The sequence below is a fragment of the Chamaea fasciata genome, unplaced genomic scaffold (assembly GCF_029207755.1).
Source record: "Chamaea fasciata isolate MVZ Bird 193981 ecotype frontalis unplaced genomic scaffold, bChaFas1.0.hap1 SCAF_9, whole genome shotgun sequence".
Taxonomy (NCBI): domain Eukaryota; kingdom Metazoa; phylum Chordata; class Aves; order Passeriformes; family Sylviidae; genus Chamaea; species Chamaea fasciata.
The window spans coordinates 4,735,603-4,761,028 of record NW_027094094.1 but is presented as its reverse complement, the minus strand read 5'-3'; the positions used below and the strand labels follow the sequence as shown (position 1 = coordinate 4,761,028).

Genomic DNA, 25,426 nt, shown 5'->3' with positions numbered 1-25,426 from the left:
TACGCATTTGCCATTATATTTCCATTAATTTGGGTAAATCCAACTAAATTTCCCAAGATGCTGAGCAGCTCTCACACTCAGTCAAGGACCTGCCAGCTCCTCCTGCTGCCCTGCCAGGGGAGATACTGGGGGGCACAAGGGGCTGGAGGGGACACAGCCAGGACAGATAAAGAGATATTCCAGACCAAATACTCAGTGTATAAATTGTGGGGAGAGCTGGCCAGGAGCCACTCAAGGAACTGGCTGAGCACCAGTCAGCCAGTGGTGAGCAACAGTTTTTCATTTGCACCACTTGCCTTTCTTGAGTTTTATTTCTTTCTCTTTCCCTAATTTTCTTTTTCATTATTACCATTATATTTGAATTATTAAACTGCTCTGATCTCAACCCACGACTCCTCAGTTCTGCCCTTCTGATTCTCTCCCCCATCCCACAGTGAGGAGTAAGCAAGAGTCGTGTGGGGCTTGGTTGCCTGTTGGGGATAATCCACAACATTCCTGCACCCCCATTTTCCTGCCTTTCTGCATAAATGGACAGCTTCCCAGGAAGCAGAGACAGGAGCACCAGCAGAAGCCTCTGGATGAGCAGCAGGTGCCAGAGCTGCTTTCTGAGAAAATGTCACTGAAAAGCAGTTGAGGCAATAAAACCCATTTGCTGGGATATTCACTCAAATATAGACAGAGGTGTGCTCACAAACACCCTAGGTGCACAAATATCAAAGCAAACCAACTGCTGCAATGAAATCACGTTGCACATGATCCAGCTGAATAGCAGAAACAGTGCTGCAGGTATAAACACTAACAAATGCATGGAGATTCATTTATAAATGCAGAATACACAAAACAACTGATGCTTTGATCACCTTATATGTGATAGTGATTTAAAACCCCCTAAAAGTAATGTAATTTTAAACTTTTATAAGCATCTTGTAAAAATGATAAATTGCTTTATTCCAGCTGTCATGTCGGGTTCTTCCCTTTGCTAAAGTTCTGACAGTATCAGTGTTTTACTTCCATGAGAAGTGAAAAATTTCAACACATTCATGCTATTTTCCAAAGAGCAACCTGAAAAAAATAAACTCAGTTTATCTTTACATCTTAAATTTACAGAGCAGTTCAATATCCAAATGTGTTCACCAAACTCTGATTTTTAATGTGCCTTTTTACGTTTAAATGGAACAACAGCTGCAGAGGCTGCACCACGAGAACAGTAGCATTCCAAAAATGACATAACGGCTTAAAATCCTCAAAAGCTGTAAATCGCAGGCACCTCTGGATGTCAGGTCACACAGTGGTCTGCAGAGCAGAGAGGGGAGAGGAGACCAACACTAAGGTTCTAGTTGTGACCTTTTTCTTTAACAGACACAGAATTTTATGTTTTACTGATTTGTCCATGCTTTTTTACTGCCAGATTCCTCACCCTCTTACCTTTCTCACCCTGGTAACACCCCTTCATTTTTTTTTTTCTCTTGGATTGTAAATCTTGTGTTAGTCTTCAAGATGTCATCATCCAACCTGTATCATAGTTCATTTACAACTTTTCTATACTCACAATCATATTTTTTAGGTTGGGGTGGGGTTTTTTTTGTGTGTGTTTTTAAAACATAGCTTTACCAATGAACTGCCAATTACACTGCCATTTTTCCACTAATAAAGCTGTGAGAAAAGGCTGGATCAGGTCAGAAAGCCCCTCTCATCAGGCACAGATACGGCTTTCAGACACATGCCAATTGCACATTAACAAGGCAACAGTCTTGTGTTTGCATCTTCAGACAACTCCTGCAAATTCCTACTTGCACTTCCACAAGTAGGATAGAGCACAAATTAGAAGGCATGATTAAAAATGATAATAACAGAGCTGAAACAATATCCTGTTCATCACTCATCAAAAGAAAAGAGAAATAACTGCCTTGGGGCTGTAATAAGACAGAAAGTGGGACAGGGAGACCAGTCCTCCCCAGCAGACTCTGCAGGAAGCATTCCAAACATGACAAATTCACTGTTCACCCAGCAGATGAAGTAATGACACCAGTATTTGTCCATAAAATGTAATTTAGCCAGACTACTCCAATGAAATCAGAAGCTTTAATGCTATAAAACTACGGGGTTGGAGTATTTTTACCTTATTAAGGAAGAGGAGGGGGAGAAACCCATAAGCTTTCAGTTTCCCTGAGCTGAACCATCACAGTGTGGGCTTTGTTTTCAGGAGCAAACCACACAGCCCCCAGCACTAAACAATTTGTGTAATTCCTCCTGCGATGCACACACCTTGCCAAAAGCCTGGTGCCAGGTGTAGAGTCCACACTCTGGGCTTATCAGCACATTAAATAAAAGCATCTTCCCTCTCAGCCTAACCTGAGGGCAGGCATCAGCCTGGATTCCTCCGTGCTTTTCTGTCCCTGCCTCATCTTGTCCCAGCCTGGAGCGCCAAGGTGAAGACATCAAGCCAAAGCTTGCCCTTGTAAAGAGCCAGTCAACAACTACAGGAACATCTGCCAGAAATGCAAGTTTAGGCTTGGTTGTAATACCTGCCCCCCTAACTCCTGCCAGACATTAATGATGCAACACCCAAGGCATGTTATTGAGTTGGTGTCTGCTCCTTTTTCGCGTGTAACCCGAGTCCTAAAAACAATTCTTTGGAAATTAAGGGAAGAGCTATACTTGAGTCAAACTAATTCTGAACTTCATTTCAACGAGCCTCAGCAAAAAAAACGAACAACAATCCGTATGTTTTTATGAATTCGGGAATGACCAAATGGAAACATGTCTTTAAAAAAAAAAAAAAAAAGTGCTCATGCCATGTTTTCAGCTAGAGACTGTGAGAGCACATGAAAGTCCCAAAATAAAACTTGACTAGAAACAAAAGCAGAAGTTTTTCCTTCTGTCTAAACGAAGGGAAACATAACAGTGAAGTACCAATAGCAAAATGTCGATTCCATTTTAGTAAGATTTTTAACAGCGTGCCGTAAAAAAAGCAAGAATAAAATTTATCCTATAGCACTCTAAAACCACCAAAAGTTCAGAATAAAAGCGTTTTTCTGCACAGCCGTCAGCAAAACCACTCATACATGAGATTTCTGAGGCACAAGCTTTAAACTGAGAGTCATTTAAAATGCTTTCTGGATGAGAAGTTACTCTCACACCGATTTTATATGAACGTATGAATTACTGTTAAGGGACAGCTGCGTGGTGCTCTGCCACCCTGGAGCTCATTCCTCAGCAAAGAGAGCCAAAGGCATGGCTATGAGGCAAATTAGGAACTGCTCAAAGTACTGCTAACCTGGCTGCAAAGGCGCTTCTTTTGAAAAAAAAAAAAAAAAAACCTATTTGCAACATGTTCATTTTTATGGCAAACAGCAGGGTCCTCAGATATCCTTTGCAGAGGTGTTGTGCTATAGCAGCTGCTTATAAACCCCAGTAAAATGAGGTAACGTGGCAAACTTCACCTGAAACCAAACCATCTTTGGTCTCCCCGGATGACAACATTAAATAGGGCAGAAACAGCTACCTGGCCCAGGACTGCTCGAAGAGTAACCTTTTTTTTCTTTTTTCCTTTTGCCATTAAAACCCAAATTCAATTAGTTCCTCCATGCTCAAATAGAACTGCTGCTGCTGAAATTGTACTCCAGCAATAATTGCCATCCAAGAGTGATCTAATTATATACAAGTCTCAGTGGCTGCATTCCCACGTTGCTTCCTACAACCCGGATTCACTACAATGCAAACTCCAGTGAAAACCACATCGTTTTCATTCCTTCTCCCTTAAGATTGCACGACTTTATATACCTTTAATGAGAATGGAGTTAGTCTATTAGTAAGCTTACCATAAAAACCCAAGTTTCTACCTACTGTTAAATACAAAGGAGGAGAAAAGGCACTTCAGCTGCATGTAAAAAAACCAGCTGATGGGCTAAACTATACAAGGGAAAGAACATTCTTTTAATTAAGGTACTGGATTAGGATTCAAAGACCAGCTTTGCTTCTTGGCTCTGTCACCAGCTTCCTGTGTGACCCAGGGCAAGAAATTTCATCACTCCACAGCTCGGGTTTTCATCTCTAAAATGGACAGTGACATTTTCCTCTCCTGGCCTTGCTGTATTTCTGTTGTAAGCAATTACTGTGCGCTGGCATGTTGCCCTGGACAATAAGTATCCAATATTAATTGAAGCCTCTAGGTCCTACTCTAATAAAAAGCTAAAATCGACTCATCTCCCTCTCACAGCATCCTGGTGGAGTTTTGTATCACCACCATTTGCCACGGCTGCAACCTAACACATCTGAGTCCCCGAGCAAAGCCCTGCGGCAATCCCCACTTGGAAAGAAATGGAGAAGGAAGGAAAAGGCTGTTGATTGGGGTATCCCAAACATTCAGAGAATAACTTTGTCCTGGCCAGCTTGAACGAGCCATTCCCTGCTAACACAGTCACTGTGCACAAGTATCCTGTGCAACAAAAAGGCTGCCAATGACTTGCTGCTTTTTTTTTCTTCTGCATTTTCTACTCCCACTGTAAAAAGAAAAAAAATCAGTGCAAGGGTTTTGCCAGGTCTGTAAATTTGAACAAGACCATCTGAGCTGACTCTTAAGAGTTCTTGCAAGTAATTACAAGGTAAAAATGAGAATACTTCACACCTACATTCTGACTGAAAACTTCTCAGCCCTGCTGGCTCCAGGCTTTTTAATTGTCAAAAGAGTTCAAGGTTTGGAAAGTTATTGGCATATTCCTAACTAGCATTGTGTCACTATTTGGCACGACTTCTGCTGGGATACCTCCCAACTCTGTGACATAATCAGAGGGTTCTCTACATTACACCATATAGTCAGATGCTCATGTTAGTGTAATATGTTACCATGTTTAATACCATTTGCTATTACTTACACTTAATCAGCTCTGGAACCAGTTAAACCATATAGGAAAAGTAATTTCAGAGGCTTTCAACTGACAGTTTTCTACACAGAACTCGACCTAAAATTACGACCTGAAGTTTGTAAGATGCGGTCTACGTACGCAATTGCCTCTAAACAAACATTCATTACTCTCCACAACCCTGTGGGAACTGAAAATTCATATGAAAACAGAAAAAAGGGCATAAAGTTAACTCTGTAGAACTGTCTCAGCTAGAAAAACTGTCAGAGTTTCCCCTTCTGGCCAGCCTTAATTTACTGCTTCAGCAATTTTATGCACCACAATTACTGCAAGCCTCCAGCCACACAGGAATGGCTGAGCACTCCAACATCAACCCCCCTTTAGGTTAAAACCCCAATCTTTTGAGAGATTCACACTAAACTCAAACCAAAGTGCACATTCCCATGCACAGGTTTTCAAACAGGCTCACAATTATACCCTTGAACTCATCAAATGAAATGGAAAAAAAAAAAAAAAAAAAAAAGAGTGGTAAGATTACTAAGTATGCAGGACTCCAAAGTGCAGGTTGTAATGTGCAAAAGTAATTTTTGGACTTCTGGTTTAATTTCTTACAGGACACAAGCAGGGTCCTCTGGGTGCCATCAGCTGGGTACCCAGCACCCCAAACCTCTCACCACTTTTGAAAACCTCATTATTTACTTTCCTCCCTCTCTATAGGAAAGGACTGGACATTTAAATAAATGACATAATCCTTACTCCCATTCCATTCATTCATGCAGGTCGCTATAATTTACTGCCAGGAAAAATAAACTCCTGCAAAATATTCCTCAATGCAAGACATTCAAAAGCCTCAAAGCAGGAGAGGAGGTGAGAGGGCTTCTGACAAATATTTGCTCAAGTGACCGCATCATCCATGAACATATTCGCTAGGAAAAAAAAAATGGGTGAAGAAATTTATGGTCAACACGAAACATGCCAGGCTGGGACAGGAAAACGAAGAGGGGGTAGAGAAGGGGGATTTTTAACCAGCTTTCTTTCAGCAAGGAAAGGTTTCAAGTCAGGCCTAGAGCCCAGGGCAAGCCCCTGCAGCAGCCTGAGCCCTGGGTGAGGTGGCCAGCAGAGAACCACAGCATGCAGAGCACAGCTGACCACAACCACTGACATCCATCCCCGGCAGCCGTTGCTGCTGCATCCTCCATAAACTTTGTTAAGCAAGTGTTCAAACAAAAAAATGGCTTTGCCAGCCACCCAGCTCACCTCAACCATACCCAGAGCTCGCTCTGTGACAAAATATTGCCAAGGCTGTGAAAACCCTCAGTGCTTTCAGTGTTGACTGCCCAAACTCAAGTACGGGTGAGCTGGGCGGTTCACGGGCTCTGAAGAGTTAAAAGCATGAGGGCTGGTGGTGGGGCTTTAGTCTGATGGCATCCTCATCACAAAGTGATCCCTCTCCTCCTCTGCCCCACAAAGGCTAGCTCTCCTTGGCATTTTCACAGGGAATGTTTTCTTTTTGTGCCACCCAAGAAATTGGCACTTTTTTCTCCTGGATTTGAGTGCTTCCGCAGATTTAGGCGGTCTCAGACAAAACAAGACTCTACTTTTAAGGACCATCCAAAACAATGCAAGGGATATATTTTTCCTCATGTAAAACCAATCCAGAACTAGGGAAATGAGCATTTTGTCACCATTTAAATCATATAAGCCCACTTTTTTCCTATAGGAAAAGGCACACTGGTTATTTTGGACACCAATGCCTTCAGAGCCAATAAAATTGCTCACACCCATCCAGGCTAATCAGCAAGACTAGAGGTGAACAGAAATTGTTCCTGAGATTTCAAGCTCTAATTTAGCTAACCACTTAATAAATATCTGTAAGCCTCATTAAAGTCAACGGGATTTGGGTATTAATAAGACAACATTATTAAGCCTGTGTTTAATAGTCCTGCATAATCACAGCTTTGCTACTGCTCAAAAATTCACGCATCTGTGTAGAATTTTTCCTCAGGTAAAACATTTCTTCAGAATTTTTATCATCTGTGTTTTGGAGACTGCTCAGAGGCCACCCAACAGGCTCCAGTCAGATCTCTGTCAGACTGCTGTGAATGCAAACTGCCTTTCCTGAAGCTCCAGACCTGCTCTAGTTGCAAAGCCAATACCTAGTTTTTCATTACAAAAAAAAAAATCACTTCAGCTATAATAACAGGACTCTAAAGGATTGCTTGACAGTTCTCATAACTGCAGTTATTAAAGTCTGTGTTAGTACAATTGTACAAGTAATAATTAAATTGCAATACTAATGATTAAAATTGCATCAGCACTTATTATTTGGTCGCCATGGCAAACTTGTGGGTGGATATTACACAGGGATATTATACTTTTTTGCCAAGGCAGGGGTAGCTTAATCCTACAGACACGAGTGAGACAGATGAATACATCAAGTTACGAAGCAATTGGCTGTGCAGTGTAACCTTATCTTTGGAGTGCTGCGAAATCATCTCCAAAATAAACGCGGGATGTATCAGCTCAGTTCTAAAGGCTTGAATAGAGAAAGTCCTCAGTACAAAACCTTGTCCTGCCCATGACAGCTTCACTTACCAACCACGTCGAGGTGGTAGGTGTGGTTGATGGAGCCGTACTGGTTCTCCACTATGCACGTGTAGTTCCCTTTGTCCGACGGCACCACGCTCTCCATGATGAGGCTCCAGTGCTGGGTACGGACCTGGGGGGTGGAACCAGAGAGGTTGGCATCTTCTCAAGCAGAGTTTTATCCTCCACCCCCCAAAAGAACTGTTCCCTGAATAATTAGCCTTGTGTAATCCGCAGCTGAAAGCCTCTTCTGTGCTCGTTTGACAGTTCTGGACACTGAAATGATTTATGCTCGAAACAGAACAGTACGGCTACAGCAGTGAAAACTTTCACACCTCCTGTTATAAATTTACCTGGCCCCTGCTCCAAGCACTGCAGATGTCAGTGCACACTCCCAGGCTAACCAGGATGGCACCAATTAGCAGCAGCTGTCTTACTGGACTTCACCTTTCAATCCACTCTAAAGGGAATTCAAACCCCCAGGATATTCCCCACCTGCCTCCAGACAGACACCTGATAATAAATACCCATCAGCAACACAGGATGGACATGATCCCCTGACATCCAGGTCTCCATCCTTTCTAAAAGCTCAATTACACAGCTCATGCTTTAGAGAAACTGAGGGGTGATGTTGGGATTCCTCCCCCAGGCCTCCTGCTGCTCTGGGGTACCACAAGAAAGAAATGAATCCTAGAACCATGCTGCCTCACGAAAAATGCCTGAAAAAAAATCCTCATGGAAACAGAACGTAAGGATATACATTCATCTCACAGAATCCCTCTCAGGCAGAATTTATTAAAGGTACTGATTCTGCTCCCATTTGAACTCCAAAGGAGTGTTGGCATTGGTCTCACAGAAAATAGGATCCAGCCCAGTACTGGAAGGATACAGAGCCATCCGGTACACACATAGATTTCCTGCATCAGAAGTTGGCTCCCAAAATGACCTTTTGCTGGCTGTGGACTAATTCCTTGTTTTAGCATTACATTTTTGACAAAGTGCTCAGAAAGCTTAACATTCTCTGTAGCTGCAACGTACAATTCTTCAACTGCAAAGTACATATTTCAGCAAATGGAATAAAACACAATCTGGTACAGTCATTTTAATCAGCCAAATGGAAAGCAGTAATTCAGTGCTGTACACCAGAAGAATTTATGGACCATTCAGTGATGCTTCCAGTAACTATGTATTCTTAAAACATCATTACAACTATAGCTATGAAATCCTGCATCGTGCCTGACTATTTCGTAGGTCCTTATCCAGCAGGAAAAACTGCACAGGGCGACATCCCAGTGCCACGAGCACTTGCTGGAGGTAAAAATGCCTTCAGTTCAAAGCTTAGAAGAGAAGTTCCCTCTATAGACAGCTCCTGGCTCTCCTACCTCCCCCAGCTAGTAATTATCTCAATACCTGGATATGTCTATTATTGCTCAGTTGTGGATTAATAATATTAGCTAATAACTGGCCATGTGGGCTTTGAAAAGCAAAGAAAGTGTGGGCAAGATTCCAGCAGCAGGAGAAGAGAAGATGCTAAGCCAATATCAGAGAAATGTGTGACACAGCCTCAAAATCTCCCGCCCAAACTTAAGGCCTCTCTCCTCAGCCCCTCATGTTGATGGTCAAACAATTATATTCATTTCATCAAAATGATATCTTGCTTTTTCTTCACACTGTGAAGAGCTAAGGAATAAGTTTATAGAACTAGGAAGAGCTTATCAGTGTTATTTTAACATCTCATTCTGCTAAGCAAATCTGAAAGTCAAAGTTTGGGGCAGGAAGAACCATGGTCATAAACTGTTGGTAAATAACAAATACAACAGCTACATATTTTGAGTATTTTACTCCTTTGTGATTTATTTTGAAGGACACTTGGTCAAAGCGACCTGAACTTTCTGCATCACAAGTTAAAGCACACTTCTCAGAATCAGAGCAAGAGTTTTTAACCACTCTGACTGTAAAACAGGAAGAACAGATCATAGCTCCAAAAAAAGCTAAAACAACCAAAAATTGTAAACAAGCTGCAGGTAATTAATTTGACAGGAAAACACAAGAAATTGTTTATGTTCAATTAGAAAACATAACTAACTTACAGCCACAAGTGGCTATACTGGATGGCAATATTAAAAAGTATTTGTGCAATTTCCCTTCTTGCAACTCCGTGGACATAGATAATATCTTTATAACAAAACAACAGCTTAAGCCACTTTGGTTTAAGCTAAACAACAGTTGTAGATTCCCAAAGCAGTTATGACACATTGTCAGACAACAGGATTTATGTCAGGGATCTGGATCCAACGAGACTGTTGGCTTAGTGCTTTGTGGCTGCAAGTGCAGAATTGCAAAGTCCAGGAAAAACCCCCTTTGCCGGGGATGAGCAGCCGCTTCTCCCACTGAAGATTTCCAAATTCAACATTGCCTTCTCAGACATGCAACAGTCCTGACACATCCCTGCACCCACACAGCCTGAAACACCAGCTTTGGTAATGTGGCCTTTTTAAGTGAAATGCCACGTCCCTTAGTACAGGGTTTTTCCTGATCAGTTATGGACACTTCTAGCAAATTACTGACAGCTTTTTTTTTGGAGGGGAAATCCTCTCCATCAAGTTTTTAACCATTCTTCCAAACAATCTTTCCAAAAGATTCAATTATTAAACTGAATTATCAGTGTCAAATGCGTACAAACTGCACCCTTAAGTTATAGCTTGGAGGTGAGAAACAAACTGGAATCAAAATGCCAAGAAATATTGGTCAGGAGTTGGGAAAGGGCAAGGAACTTTTCATAGGAATTTTTCATTTTTGCTTTTGGAGTATTCTGTAAAGAACAGTGGACGGTTCTGTTCAGTCTTAAAATGTGTGTCTTCGCTGAGGAGACGATGTCACGAAAATTTGTCACTTAGCTAAAAACGGATCAATTTTAAACTAATTGCAAAGGAAAGAAGGATTAGAAACCAAAACACAACTCTCCACAAAATCAGCACAGTTCAGACAGCAGCACAGTGAACAAGTACAGAACACAGAGAACAAGTATAGAACACCCCTGGAAAAGGCCATAGGCTTCTGCAGTTGTTCCTATAATCAGAAATTTTCTTACTCTGTATTTACCTAGCTGAATTTAAATGTGTTTAAGACAACTGCAGTGATGAAGCTTATCCAAATGCATAGGTGAAAACACCCATGTGTTAATGCTTAAACAGTAACAGCTGATAGAAGTACATTTGCTTTCTGGGTGGTTACAGGAAAGAAAAGGCTCTTGTGGTCTCAGAGAGGATTTAGATTATCAACTCAAAGAAAATATAAAATGCCTCTAAAGGTACAAACAAGAGTTATCATCACTTCAAAAAATCAGAGTACAAGGGATTTAGATATTCAATAACTGATCCCGTTCTCTTTATTTTAAGGAGGTTGGGTATATCTTGAAAGATCATAAAAGGATCAATTTTGAAATTCACCACGCAGAATTAGTCACAGTGCAGGAATTCCACCCTGGAAGCTATCTTGGCCAGCACATACACCCTCCTGCTAGCCTGCCTGAGAGCAAATTGACTCAAGACATTCCCCAGTCTGAGGGACAAAGTGCTACAGGCCACTATCTGATTTAGATAAAAACAATACACACCAAGGGATTTCTCAGCTCTTAGCAGGAAAGAGGTGGCTGAAGGATTACTGGGAAACTTTACCTTTCCCTTCCCTTTGTCCCTAAAGGCTTCAAGGAATGATTTTCTCTTCTGTCAGATAAGGCCAGGTTTGATTCCAGCCATTCTACCCTAAAGTATTGTGAGTATCCCCAGCAAGAATGTCTTGCAGAGAGGAACACCCAGATTCAAGACAAGCTAACCGCAAGATTTACCATGAGCTGCTGTGATATCTGGCTGAACACAGACCAACGCTGATAGACTCAGTCCTTCCTGAGGACGCCTTCATTTAAAGTTCATTGCAATAGTGGTGTCAAGAAAATGCAATTCTCTCTGTTCTAGTGAAATTTTGCCTAAGCCCATAGTGACTTCATCCTGCTCCTCTTAAGCTGAGGACAGGTTCTAAAAGTTCTGAAGGCCTCACTCTTTAACACCCATTCACTGGGAACTAGTTTCCATCTTCAAAGATGATCATTCAAAATGACAGAATATAGAAGATACGTGGATTTGGTTGATTTGACAATGGTAAGTAAATCCGACAAGATAATTTAAAATTTAATGTCTTTCTGAGCAACAGGAAAGTCTGAAATCCTCAGCTGTGTGCCCTCTTTTTTTCCTTTGGACTAAAGGGATATAAGAAGTTATGATTTAGAATTAAAGGTATAGCCTTCACGTATCCAGCTGGCTTTAGGAACAGGCACCTGTGGTTCCTTCCCAGAGTACATACATACCTAGGAAATTGCATGCGTTTAATACACATGACCAAAAGTTTAATTTGTGCCACTTAACGGGCACGACTCTAAATGATCTCACCCAGCTCCCAGCATCGAGCCCCACACAAGCTGATTTACCCCACCAAAGATCCCCCTCCCAAAGCAGGCACCAGGTATCTCCATCCTGTCTCTCCAGACACACATTTTCCTTCATGGTCTTCAAGAGTGATATCTTCATTTCCCCTTCATCAGATGCAAAGTGTTCAAAATAACAGCCTGGTTACTACCAGAACAGTTACTATTATTTTCCAAGACAGGATTAGTTTGGTTGGGGCTTTTTTTTTTTTTTTTTCCTTAATTGGCACTTTTTTTGTTTTTTAAAAAGCACTGAGAAGGGCAAAAATCACTGAATTGGAGCCAATTCGTTAACACTCCACAGCGTTATGAAAGGCAGAAGGTGTTGCCAGGTGTACACTCATAAGCAACAGAAATTTATGGTGTAAGCAAACATAGATGGAAAAGTCTACTTAGATAATTAGTGCTCATGTGGGTAGACTTTCTGGGCTCTGCTCTCTGCTAACACAAATGTTGGAAAAATTGACACTTTCTACAGTAAATCCAGCTAGAGAGGAAAGGAGGCTGAGGCTTGTCCTCCTCTGCACTGGAAAACAGATTTTTTTGCACTGAACAGGACCTGAATCAAGAGCTCACAAAGCAATGGCTCTACCAAGGTAGCCCCCCCAAAAACACTGCAACCACGGGGGCAAGGCAGTGGTGCAGGACTGGGGGGCAGCCTCAGGACTCAGAACTGAGCTGTCTAGCAAAGACAGTTAGTTTGTGTCTAACAACAATTGCAAACTGCTGGGAGCAGCTCAGCACACACTCCAAGCTGGGGATTCCAACGCCAACACAGGGTGACCGCCCCAGAAACTTCTCCTCTTTGGGGAGGAGATGCCAAAGGTGTCGAGGACATGAGGAAATCACTGAGAGAAGACCCACAGGAGAGGTGAAGGGAAGTCAGAAATGGTAATGCTTGAACAGCAATTTGCCACTGAAGTCACGCATTCCCAGCTCCTTGGAGAAGAGGGATCAGATGACCGGATCCTGACTTCTGACCTGACCCAGGCAGATACCACGAGGTTAAAGGTCCGTGCACTAACACACAGAGAGAGCTGGCCTCCCTAAAACTCTCTCTTAATCAGTAACCACCAACTCGGAATAAGACATCTAATCTGAAGCTATTTAAAATTCAAACAAACCCTTCTAAGTAATTGCTGTTACTTTCCCTCAAATTCTCTTCTTCCCATTTCAGTTTCACAGGCCATAAACTCTATAGAAAATAATAACTTTTGACTTCCAAGGCTTGCTTTACTAAACTGCTCTACACTCACCAAAGCGGATGGTCATGTTTTTAACAAAGCAGCCAAATTTGAATAGAGCAAAACAGTCTTAATCTGCTTTGCTAAGTCAGTCTTTAGTTTTCCAAATACGTCTCTATAAATAATCCTTAGCTGCACTGCTAGGCTAGAAGCTTGAATTTCAGAACGAAAAAACAAATATAGAATTAGTGCTCAGTAACCGCCAAAGAAACCACCCACCCTTCCCCAGAAGAAAACAACCACCTCTTTTTGCTTCCACGTTTGATCCAAGGCCATTAAAAGATTTTCTGTTGACTTCAGCAAGTTTTCGGCGGGTTTTTGATTTGGGTTTTTTTGAGGGGGAGGAGGGCTGGCTTTGGGTTGTTCATTTTGGCTTTTTTTTTCTTTTACAGCTTTGGTCAAGAAGAGAAATTACAAAATGACATTGTAAGCCCTTACCTTGTAGCCACCAATGCGATGCTCCTGCTTGAACTCCTTCCCGTTTTTCAGCCACCGCATGGTTGGCGTTGGGTTTCCCATGGCCGGGCAGCGGAACTTGACGGTGTTGGCGGCCGGCACGGCGTGGAGCCTCTTCTCCATTTTGTCCGTGTGTGTCCAGTAAGGAGCCCCTGTTCCAAAGGGACACATCCAGAAACGTCAGCACCTGGAAACCAAGCCCCATCTCCAGCCCCTTCCTCCAGGCTGCACGATCCCATTTTAAGCATGGTTTAAAAAGACTGCAGAGCGTGTGCTGCAAGTGTCAGCCAGGGCTTTGCAAACAGCTCAGGCTGCTGCTCTGGGTGTTTAATTTGGGACAAAATTGCAATAATTAACCACAGACAACCTTTGTTCGGCGTACATCAACTAAGACACAGGGGCCAGGTTCTCATCAGACACTTCTGACCTCGAGCTGAGTTACTGTGATGGTTCAAACTCAGAATTTTTGGCCCTCAGCTGTGAAGCCAGACAGACCGAGACAGAAGATGCTTGGAAGCATCAGGCCTCCCCTTTCCCCTTCTGTGAGAAGGGGGATAAAAGCACCCACCTGTCTATCAGCATGCTAAAGCCTGAGTGTGAGATGATGCCAAGGTGAACTGTATTGCTACTGCCATAGAAACCATTGAAATGTATTTACAAATGGAACGTATTTCTGAAATCTTAACCCAAGCAGGGGAAGCCAAATGAGTAAATGTGGATCAGCAAAAAACTTTTATCATTTTGGAGGGGTTTCCCACACTAACGAGCCTCTTGAAGTCCAACGGGTCAGTGACATCCAAAAACATGGCATAGAATGAGTGTCTCTCTCTCAACCCACATTTTCTGAGGTGATCGCTTTTCCAGACCCTGACATGGTTCTCCTGGCTCTCACTCACTCCTCACCATGTCCTGGCCCAGCCTGTGCCCACATGAACATCATGAGAAGCACACTTGTCATGTACCAGTAGAGGAAACACAGCAGAACAAAATTTACAACTACCCATTATATGTTTTTACCCTCACAGAAGCAAACTTGGATACAGAGACCCAAAGACAAGGTTATCCCAAATGGATCCTTGCACCACTTCATCTACATTTCTCAATGTCTTCACGGCATTGCTTCAGTCGTCTCACCGTAACAGTTTTGTTTTTTAAAGTTAAAGATTCAAGATCTGTTTAATAGTAGGAAACATTAATTTCTTTTACAATGGAGTTTTCCTGAAGCAAATCAGATTAGCCTGGAATTTTTAGGACTAGAGGGGTCCAGAAAAATAACTCCAGTTCTTTCAGCCCTGTTTCATTTCCTTCATTAGCAGGCCAACACTCCACTGTAAATAAACTCTTCCGTTCCTCAAATATTTATAGCAGTTCTTACAATCAGTGCAAACTCAGAAATCCTGCTACCCCCCTCTCTAAATAAAAATACAGCTGGGCAGAAAATACAGGAATAAATCCTTTAACAAAGTCTCTCTCAGTATAAAGAAAACATTCTAAATGCAAGTCCTATAATGATGCTATGAACGATAAGTGTTTGGGTTTGGTTTTTTGTCTTTTTTTTTTTTTCGCCCGAAGTGGCAATTAGTGTTAAAATTAATGAAGTAGAAAAGCAAAGCAAATTTGTGCATGTAATCAAAATAGAAAATCAAGTAACTATTGAAAATTTAACTGCAACACTAAGAAATTGTTACACAGACTAAAGTGAATTAGGGATGCAAGGAAAATCACTGTTAACATTATTTGCTAAAAGCAGGATCACATTAATGCAACAGAAGACTTTAAACAAAGCCAACCAGAGGAATTAACTGCTACACGCAAAGGCCAAATTACAAGTACACCAGGCAATGGCAGAATTACACGCTGGTACTGAGGGATTAAAAAGCTGTTTTCCCTGGACTGCTACAAAGTCTTCCACAAGGCAACCACTGCTGGGCCCTACTCACAAAGCTCTCACAAAAGGGCCAAGCTCTGGGAAGCTCCCATCAGGACTGGGACCAGAGTCAGTTAGGATGCAGCCACCAGCAGCTCTCCAAACAAAGCTGCTCCATGCAGCCAGGTTTGTACTGTGCTGTAGTGCAGCCCAGCCTCTGGTTTTCTTGAAAATTACTACCCTTTCCACCAACAATCTGCTCCTGGAAGAGCTCCAACACAACAAATGCACAGAGGAAAATCTCTGACAGAGATGGGTGCAGAAAAGAGGCCAGGCAGGAACAAAGAGAAGCAGCTCAGGTTTGTCCCACAGGAGGAGAAAGGAAACAACCCAGAATGGGAGAAAGGTCTGTTTGGAAATCTCCCCTCACACAACTCTCAGCATAACATGCAATGCTCCTAAATTACAGGTCAGCTTGGAGAAAAACATGCAGACATCACATATGGAAAACACCATCTGAAAATGCTCCAAGACATCCTACACTTTTCATTATTGGCAGCTCCTCAGCGTGTTCAAGGAAAAGAGGAAAAGGCAGCAACATCCACAAATCATCACACTTGCCCTCGAATTGTGCTTTCATCCAGTGATTGATCTGATTGACACACAACATTCTTCTTTATAGATTAAATCATCACAACCTGAAACACCTTTTAGTGCTTCTATTTGTCTTGAGAGGACAAACACGGAGCTTCATTAAAATAACGAACAGAGTTAATGAGAAGATACCACCAGGTGCTGACTGCTCTCACGGGCCATGTCCATCACATCCCATCACTGCTACCAGGACAGGTGGAAGAAGGTGGCACCACTGCTCAGAGTTCACAGTAACCACAGGGCAGACTCCAGCATGGAGCAGTAACGAGCAGCAGGGGAACGGGTGGGAATTCCTGATTGCCTTTAGAGTTCTCATTAGCGAAGAAAATATCCTGCTGACCCCCACTGCACAGACATTACATCTAATCAGCCAAATCTCCTGCATGTGAAATTGAAATTAGGAAGCCCAGGGGACCACTTCACTTCAGGACTCTTCAGTTCTTATTTGGACTTATCTGATACAAAGAACTACAAAAGTAGTCAACTCCAAGCCTGCCTGACAAGCACCTCAAGCAGGCAATAGAGCGCCATAAGTGACCACATCAAACCCCTCCAAGGTTTTCAGTGCTATTGTATTTGACCTTCAATTAAAAAACACTTCTAGGCAACATCCAATTTTTGCTGCTCCCCTGAGTGGGTTTCCACTCTACAGGATTTGATGAATTTGAACCTTGTTTCATCCTTTCTGAAACTCTTCAAAGCATGAAAGGAACAGCATGTGGATTACATTTAGATACTTTTTGTTCTTGGTGCCAATTTACCATTGCTTGGCCCAGAAGAAATTGTTTAAAGGGCGATAAGAAGAAAAAAATTCATAAAGTTTCCAGTTGCCTGACCAGAATTCAAGGCAGAGCAGCAGCATCTTCAGGGCTACCCAGAGGTCTACAGAATAAATGAGTTGGTGGACTTGATTGCAGCCACCACGACAGCTGCTGCCTTGCCAGCATCAGGTCAGGGTTATAGAAAACCCTCAAATTAGGGCTGCCTCTCAAAATCACAACGAGGACGAGGCAGAAAGCCACCAAGGTCTTTTCTCCTGCTGCCAGAATGATGATCAGCACCTAAGTTCGTAAAATAAAGTCCCTAGAGATGACCCTCCAAGAACCAAGCAGAGGCCCATCTTTAGGGTAACAAAGGGGAAAACTCGAGTTGCCAACAAAGCCATTTTGTGGAGAAAGGGGACTTTTGCAGTGGAACCAATCCTGCACCTTCCCCACCAGCACTAATCCCTTCAACAAAAGCTGGAAGTAATAAAAAGCTATTCAGGATGCAGTCTGGAACAAATCTACCACAGTGTTTTTTCAGACAGTTAAAGTATCTGTCAAGCTAAAGGGACAGCAAGTGAAATCTGCTCTGCATGCCTCTTACTGAAAAATACACACAGGGCCAGTCAAATGCACATGGGTACACACCAGTGCCCTCCTCTCCCAAAGAGGAGCTCCTCCTCATATCTACAGAGTCACCTGCAACCTCCACTATCTTCAAGAGCAATTGTATTTTCTGGGCAGCCTTGAAAATTACAGTGGATTTCCTCAACAGCCTCTTCCACCTGCATTTGGAAACCCTGGCCTCTGAAATATGTATTTGCAACGGACGCAAAGAAAATAAAACAGCTTAAAAGAATACTTAGCAGTGTAAATGAAACAGCTCTAAAAGGTTTGTTTTAGTTTTGAGTATGCAGGAATGAGAATGCCAAGGTTCAGCTTCCTGTTGAAGGCACAACAGCCATTTCCTGCCTCATCTCATCATAATTAACATGCCAAGACAGCTGGACTTTATCAGAATTGTTTCATCAAAAAGCAACAACCTTTGAAGACCATGGCCTTTTGTTTCCATCAGTAAAGGCATAACCAGGCCAATTTCCATTGCTTATCCTTAATGATCACAGCTGTAATTTGTATGTAAATTATCAGTTAAATCATTTGAGATCTGCAAAGCTCAAACCATGATTGAGGAAACACTTAAAAGACTTCTGTAAAAGAGCAGCAGCCAGGGACTCTTGTGAGGTCGTGGACTTCCCCAGGCTCCACATCCCATAGGAAGGGAAGGTAAAGGGCATTTGGCCATTGTGTTTCACTGCCTGGCCCACAGCACACACAGGGGAGACACAGCTCCTGCTTCACCCTTCCATCTGCCTTGGAACACAGTATCATCAATAAGATGTGGCATCTTGGGGGCAACAGAACATTTGGAAGAGGAAAAGAAGGCTTACAAGGCACCAGGCACACCACACCAAGTCCCAGCCCTGACTTTCACACATATCTCAAATCACAACCGTCTTTCAGCAGCCTCGTGTAAACCCAAGGGAGTTACTATGATGCAACCTTTCACTGAACACAGAACACTTGGAGGGACACTGTGCCGTGAGCCTTCAGTCATTGTCCTGCTTCCAGCTCAGCCCTGGGGAGGCTGTGCTGCTCCCACAGCAGACGGTGGGCACCTTTTAAAGATCAGTCAAACAAGGAGCTGCCTGTGGAATGCTCTGCTCAGGCCCAAATCTGTTTTCTTGGAGTTTCCTCCCTCCCATCTCCACGGCTGCGCTTTGCCCGCCATCCGCGATGTTTAAACGTTGGCGCTTGAGAGGCATCTTTCACTGAGAGCAGGGAAAGTGTGCCTGGCCCCTGCTGCAGCACACGCCCCTGTCCCAGCAGATGGACACTGTCAAGGGCCTTTCACCAGCTCCCCAATCAAGATTGATTAACAGTAGCTTAAAATGATAGCTCGTTTTACAAGAACGTCATTAGCGCAAGCACTGGGCACCGCTCCCCGTTGCTGGAAGGGCAGGAACCCTTCTGAGGCCATTACAGAGCACAGCTGCCTCGAGAGCAGGTCCTTTACTTATTCCAAAAGCCATTTATGCTCACAATGCATCACCAAAGCCACCACTGCAGATCAGAAGCACAATTGTCACCGAAAATATAGCAAGCCCTTTTCTGACCAGCACCAGTAAAGTTTTTAAGGAAGAGCGAACATTGGAAATGTTTCCTAAAAGGAATTTCTAACCATGGTTCCATTGCAGGGCAGTGCTAACACTGCCTGGATTGGTGGGTTTTGCCTAGACAACCTCTTTTAAAAGCAGTGTCCCTTTCCCAAGCTCTCCAATTCTCTTTGCCACCGCATTCCTCTGTCAGGGCAGCCTCCAGCCGCCTCATCTCAGCCCCTTCCAGAGGCACCTATGCATCAGCCCAGGGTTAATCACATTAACAGATGGCAGAGGCCAAACAGGCAGCTAGGAACTTATATCACTTTAAATAGCATCTAATGTTTCACAGCTTCAAGCCAGGGGCAGCGGCACACAAAAGGCACTAACCAGGGGAGCCGAAATCAGGCTCCTGCTTTATCACCTGAACAAGCGTTCCAAGCTGCAGGGCAGCTGCCAGCTCCTGATCAGCCTGGGCAGCAAATACTCTCCCTGCCCACTGTGGGTGCCACTCACTGACATCTCCCCAGAAGGATTTCTCTGCTCTCTGTGTTATTGACTTTACCAGGCACCAGCGATAGCAAACCAGTCACCGAGGGGGTTTTGCAACACTGCACAGTGGCATAAGGGGCCAATATGAATTTTATATACTTTTTTTTCCTCTCTAAGAGTGTTCTATTTAGAGTTTATTAATAGCTCCATGAATTCTCTAACGGGGACGAAGTTTAACACATTCGGATAGGTTTAAGAACTCCTTTAGTCAATTTTCATCAGGCATAAGTAACATAAAATGTGGGTTTAGCACTGAATTGCCTCCTTTGCAACAAACCTTAAGGTCCTTTACAGACAAAAGAACCTCATTGTCTCCAAATTCATTCTCCCTGGGGAGATTTCTGCTGAGATTAGGGATTGAAGGATTTTTCTTATTACAACTTCATTTTTTTTAAAGTTTTCATACCACCTTTTAACAAAATGAACTGGATCTTTGTTTCTTCTGTTGAATTTCTGCTCAGGTTCAGGAAAAGTTAGTTTATCTGTGAGAGTCTAAATTGAGAGACAAAGACCGAACTTTGATTCAGGAAGAAAGGAAACTGCAGAAACGCCAGGAAGAAGGGAAAAAAGAAAGTACAGACCAGAAAAGCACGTTCAGAAGAATATTAGTTTATTTTTGTTTTTCTTTTCCAAGTTACGAGCTACATGAGACAGAAAACAGAGGAGGACAAAGACACCACTATTGGACAGTACATGCAGTTAACAATCAAGAAGCTCTGAAGACAGGAGTGCAAAAGATGAGGCACAGTTTTCCACGTGGATCTTGCTAGTGACTTCTGGCAGTTCGTTGTTACTTACTCATCTGGTTGCTGTCATTCACAAAGTCCTCGGACCCATCATTGTCGTCTTCATCATCCCCAGAGGAAAGAGCATCTGCACATTAAAAACAACCAAGTCTTTAAACCAGCCTATCTTTTTTTTTTTTTACAGACAAATAAATCGATAATGCTACATCTTTTAGACTTTAGAGTATATCGAGGAGAACAAGTGTTTGTGTTAGTTGTGCAGAAGCTAGAGAAAAAGAAAATCCAGCCACAAAATGTGCGATTCCCACGTAAAATTGTAAAAAACTAGCTAATAGTCCTTCCTGAAGTGCTACAAAGATTCTCAAGGGAGTTTGGTAATTGCAAAAATCTCTTTCCACTTAATACTTTAACTTCCGTTACAGAAATGCAGTTGAACAGAACTGAGCATCTCCAGAACAATTTATCTCTAAACTTGAAGGATGTAGAGCACACATTTTCCTCTTCTGATACAGGGGGCAAAAACCTGTATTCATTCTACCGGCTTTATCATCATCACAGATGTCTAGTTTAATCCCGTCCGAGTGGCATAAAACAGAGAGCTCTACAGCAGCTGTTAATGACTGTAGAGCCCACGGAGCAAAAAGCAGACACAAACTAAGCCCATTTCAGGGTCAGGACAAGGGGAAAAACGCCCAAAACAGCTACAGAACTCAACTCTCTGCACCCAAGTGGACTGTTACATGTTAGGTCACAACGTGTCTTATCAACATTTCACAGGTTCTGCATGCAAAAACCTGCTGTTTGACTCACTCACCTGTAACATTTACAATGAAGTACAGAGTATCACTGTCTAGGGTCCTAACAGCAGTGCAAGCATAGAGGCCCGAATCCCTGGCCGTGGCATCCTTAATTTGTAAGTACTCCCCAATAATCACTGTCCTATTGTCAGGCCCCAAAGGGAGCCCGTCCTTAGTCCAACTGATCATGACGGCGTCTCTCAATTGACAGCGCAACTCAAGCGGCTCTCCTGGCAGCGCCGAGTAAACATCTGGCTGAGAGATTTGGTATTTGGTTGGCGGCTCTGCGAAGGTGGAAGGAAAGGAGGAAAAAAAAAATAGAAGAAAGAGAAAGGAGAGAATTTCCAACACAGGTCAGTGAAGGTCCCTTTTCACAGAAATCAAGTTACGTTCAAAAAAAGGTAAGTTATGTTTCAAAAAAAAAAAAAAAAAAGTATCATCCAGATTAGCCCAGTATGCTGTGCTGTAAAACTAAACCAACCACGTGCAGGTTATTTTTAAAGAAGTTCACCACAGGTAAAGCTCAGGCACTACTGATCAGTGTCTTGGCGTGTCCCTTGTCCCCAGTGCCACACCAACACACGGCTCTTCTCATCAGTCACAGAGAGCAGGGGACAAATGAGGGTTGCAGACCCTGGAGGCTTCAAAGGGCTTGTAGGAACAGGAGGGGTTCAAAAGGCAAACTCCATTTTCTATCTTAGCATTTGGGTCCACAATTCAATAATTATCTTTCCCCACCTGATTTTAAGTTGCTTTTTAAGTTTTAAAACCAGAGAAGTGCTGTTTTGAAAGAAAAGGACACCCAAAACCCCTTTCACTCACTAAGCTAATCAGCATGAGTTCCTCCTATACACAGCATATAAGGATGTCTTTTATTTTTCTCCCTGTGCCCATCACAAAGCTTCTTCATTTGCCTTCTACAGTACCAGCACTTCTCTCCATGACAGTAACTTTTCCCTTTAAATTCTTTTTTTGCTTCCTTACTTATTTCACAACCTCCCCCAAGTGGAATACAGCAGAAACCCAGGAGCACAAGGGAAGCTTTCAAAGTCAAAGTATGCACAGAAGTCCAGAACGAAATGGCTCATCCTTCAGCTCCCTTCTGTAACCCAGTAACGAGAATGTCAAACCACAGCCTTTTTCCAAAAAAACATTCTTGGGAAACTACATCTGCCTATAGTTACTAGAGCTTCATCCCTCCCTTGCAGGGCCAGCTCTCAGCAGGGGGAAGGGAGCTGCAGCCCCGGGCACTCCAGACTGTCTCCACAGTGCAGAGGGAAGGCTCAGCACACCTAGGATGAACTCAGGCTGTCCCACCTAACAGGCACTGCTTCTGGAAAGGGTTTCTCCCTACCACCACACCATCCCTCTCCCAAGGGCCTCGCCAAGGGCGGCAGGAATGGTAAATAAAGGAAAAAAGGACAGAGGCATCTTCTGTTTGCTCACGGGGAGGGTCAGAGTGCACAGACAGCTGCTCTCCGAGCACCCCGGACACATCCTGCCCTGCACAGCCACCAACTGTGCACCTAGGAATAAATAAAACACCTCTCTGTCTGCTTGGGACTCTGAGGGAGTGCTGAAAGGTGACTCTTTAAGTCCACACTCCCTTCAAAGAATGCCAAAACCCTGAAACCAGCACTCCTCATCCTTGGGTTGTCATTTTCTGTATCACACTTTTCAACAAGGTGCTTGCCTGGAACAAGCACCAGGTCTGAGCAGGCCTGTAGATGGGAGTCTGGAAATGCTGAAGTTCTGTCAGTAGCTGAGCTCTGTGCAAGGAGCAGGGAGTAAGACTTGATGGTCCCCATGGGTCCCTTCCAACTTGAAATATGATTCTACGAGCACCAGAGGGCCCAGCACGGTGGGGGCTCATGCCTTTAGATATCAGGTTCTACTGATGGACTTGGAGACCCAGTTTCTCTCCCTGCAATCCTGTCATTACAGGAATGTGCCCTATCAAAGCTTCTCCTGCCTTTTTCATTCAGGCAAACATGTTTTCTCAAAGAAACAGATTTGACACACACGTCACGTCAAGGTGGCACATAAAACGCACCCCAACACAACCAGTTACGGAGACTGTAAAGCTTCTTGGATTTGGATTTTATGACAAGGCCTCTAAACTTTCTAGCGTGCAAAGTTCCATCTCAAGAGTCTAGGACAGGCTCCAGTACAGATTTATACTCCTTATAAATTAATTCAGTCTTGCTGATACAGTCACCAACCCACAGATCTGCAATGCAGGTGTTTCACTGAGTGCTACATTATGCTCTTAGAAATCGAATTTCCAGAAGGAGCATGGACTCCTTTCTACACATATATTTCATCACAGTAATGAGTGTGTTTGAGTCTGCTTGAGAAATTTTTTTTTTAATTAGATTTCACTGTCAAATAAAAAAGGTACCTGAAGCCAGTTACCTAATTTACTTTGAAGTTAGTAAGACTTCTTTGTAATGCCCTACCTGCAAAGAAAACTTATTTTACAGAGTTTATACAGTGCCAAAAATGTAGCGGAGTCTAAAAATGTCTCTGTTTAAACTTTTATAAAAGCCACCTTGGGTGATGATACCTCAACCCCTCTTTAAGTGTACTAAAGCCTCCTGCTTAACAGTGCCAGGAAAATCACAGGATGAGCCCACACACAATTAAAAGGAAATGAAAATGAAAATAATTTTTGACATCACATCCCTGATTTCATCTGTTTTCAAACTACTAACCCCAAATTCGCACTGAATCTTTCAACACAAATCCAAATCCAAACTTGAGAACAGTAATATATTTCAAAATTACCATTTAAAAAAATGCCTTTTACAAAGAAAATCACTAGTACACTACAGAAAAACAAATTTCAAACAGGTATTAGCATTTGGTATATGTTATCCTCTTCCATTTCTTTCTCTCTAGAGTATCAGGGAAGATGCAGCAAAGTGTTGTCATGATATAATGAAGTCATGTTTGGAAATTGTGAGTTATTTCAGGTAAGCCTTTGTGTTGCCAAACTAGAATGTAGCAGCACTTAAGACTGTCACTTTTTATAATGTTTGCCTATAAACTTTTTTCCAGTGTGGGTTTGAAATAGTGCCCAAAAGCAAACAGAGAACAGGTGGGATTCTGAGGCATGAATCCGCCCAACAGCTTCACTGCGAAAATCAACCAGTTCAAACTGTTCAGAAATTCCCATCAGCACATAAACAACCTAAGCTGCAAAGTTAACTCTCCCTGGGACACTACACATGGATTTTTGCGCTGCTCTGAAATTCAGGGACAAATTTTGAACTCATGTCCATGCTGAACCATCAAACTAATAGCTCCCCTGTGGCTGACAGCAGGATTCTTTCCCTGCTCCCCAGGCAAGGCTGGATGACCAGCCATCACATCCAGCTCCTCCAGCCCTCTGGGAAGCTCTGCCTCGGAATTGGATCCTCAGCCATCACCAGAGGCCTTTCACCAGTGAACCAGCCCTTTGCTGCGTTTGTCAGATTAGATAGAAAGAAGGTTTTACAACGAGGGTGGCACTGGCACAGGTTGCCCAGAGAGGCAATGGGTGCCCCATCCCTGGAAACATTTCAGGCCAGGCTGGACAGGGCTGTGAGCAGTCTGGTCTGGCTGAAGATGTCCCAGCTCATTGCAGGCAGGTGGGACAAGAGGATCTTTAAAGGTCTTTTCCAATCCAAACCATTCCTTAATTCTAAGGAGGCACAAGATTCCTTTTGAAGCAAATCCAGCAAATCCTGTAAGTGTGGCATTGGTTCCTCCTGCAAAGGTGCACTACTTGATGTGAATTACACCTGTCTGTCACCCCTTAGAACACCAAACAAGCAACAAAGGCACGTGCAGAACGACTCTGGGTGTTCTTAAACACTGCAGGACAAGGGACACTGCTTCTGCTATTTTCTGCTCTCAGCTACATCCTTATTCATAATAGTGGTGCACACAATGTATTTAAACTTTATAGGTGGAGCTGCTGAACAATACTGCCATGGAAAACCAAGCTGCTGTTAAATAAACAGCTGTGAACTTTTTTCTCTGCCTGCTCATACAGCCTCACAGCATGGTTTATGCCATCCAGCCATCAAGGGGAGTAAAGACTGTTTGTATAAATGCCATGACCACAATAGAGGACTGGGGACACTCTGACTGCTCTATTTCAGATTATTAAGATACGCAATTGTATTCCAAATCATGTTGCTGTTCCAGATTCGGTCACTGAGAGATTTCTACTTCCTTAGGCTTTAAATTGTTATTATTATTATCATCATTATTAT

The 25,426-nt window shown here is 43.0% G+C and overlaps 1 protein-coding gene across 10 annotated transcripts in view; it reads right to left on the bottom strand.

Moving 5' to 3' along the window:
• FGFR2 (fibroblast growth factor receptor 2) overlaps positions 1-25,426 on the bottom strand; it is an 81,398-nt gene that overhangs the window by 39,457 nt on the left and 16,515 nt on the right. For 4 of the 10 annotated variants that reach the window (XM_066190792.1, XM_066190793.1, XM_066190794.1 and 1 more), the window contains exons 3-6: positions 21,182-21,448; positions 20,420-20,494; positions 13,611-13,780; positions 7,458-7,581 (exon numbers count right to left, since the gene is read on the bottom strand). In XM_066190792.1, the coding sequence (XP_066046889.1) occupies positions 7,458-7,581; positions 13,611-13,780; positions 20,420-20,494; positions 21,182-21,448 (636 nt within the window). The remainder of the gene's footprint in view (positions 1-7,457; positions 7,582-13,610; positions 13,781-20,419; positions 20,495-21,181; positions 21,449-25,426) is intronic. The other 6 variants (XM_066190797.1, XM_066190800.1, XM_066190798.1 and 3 more) reach the window with 2 other exon arrangements.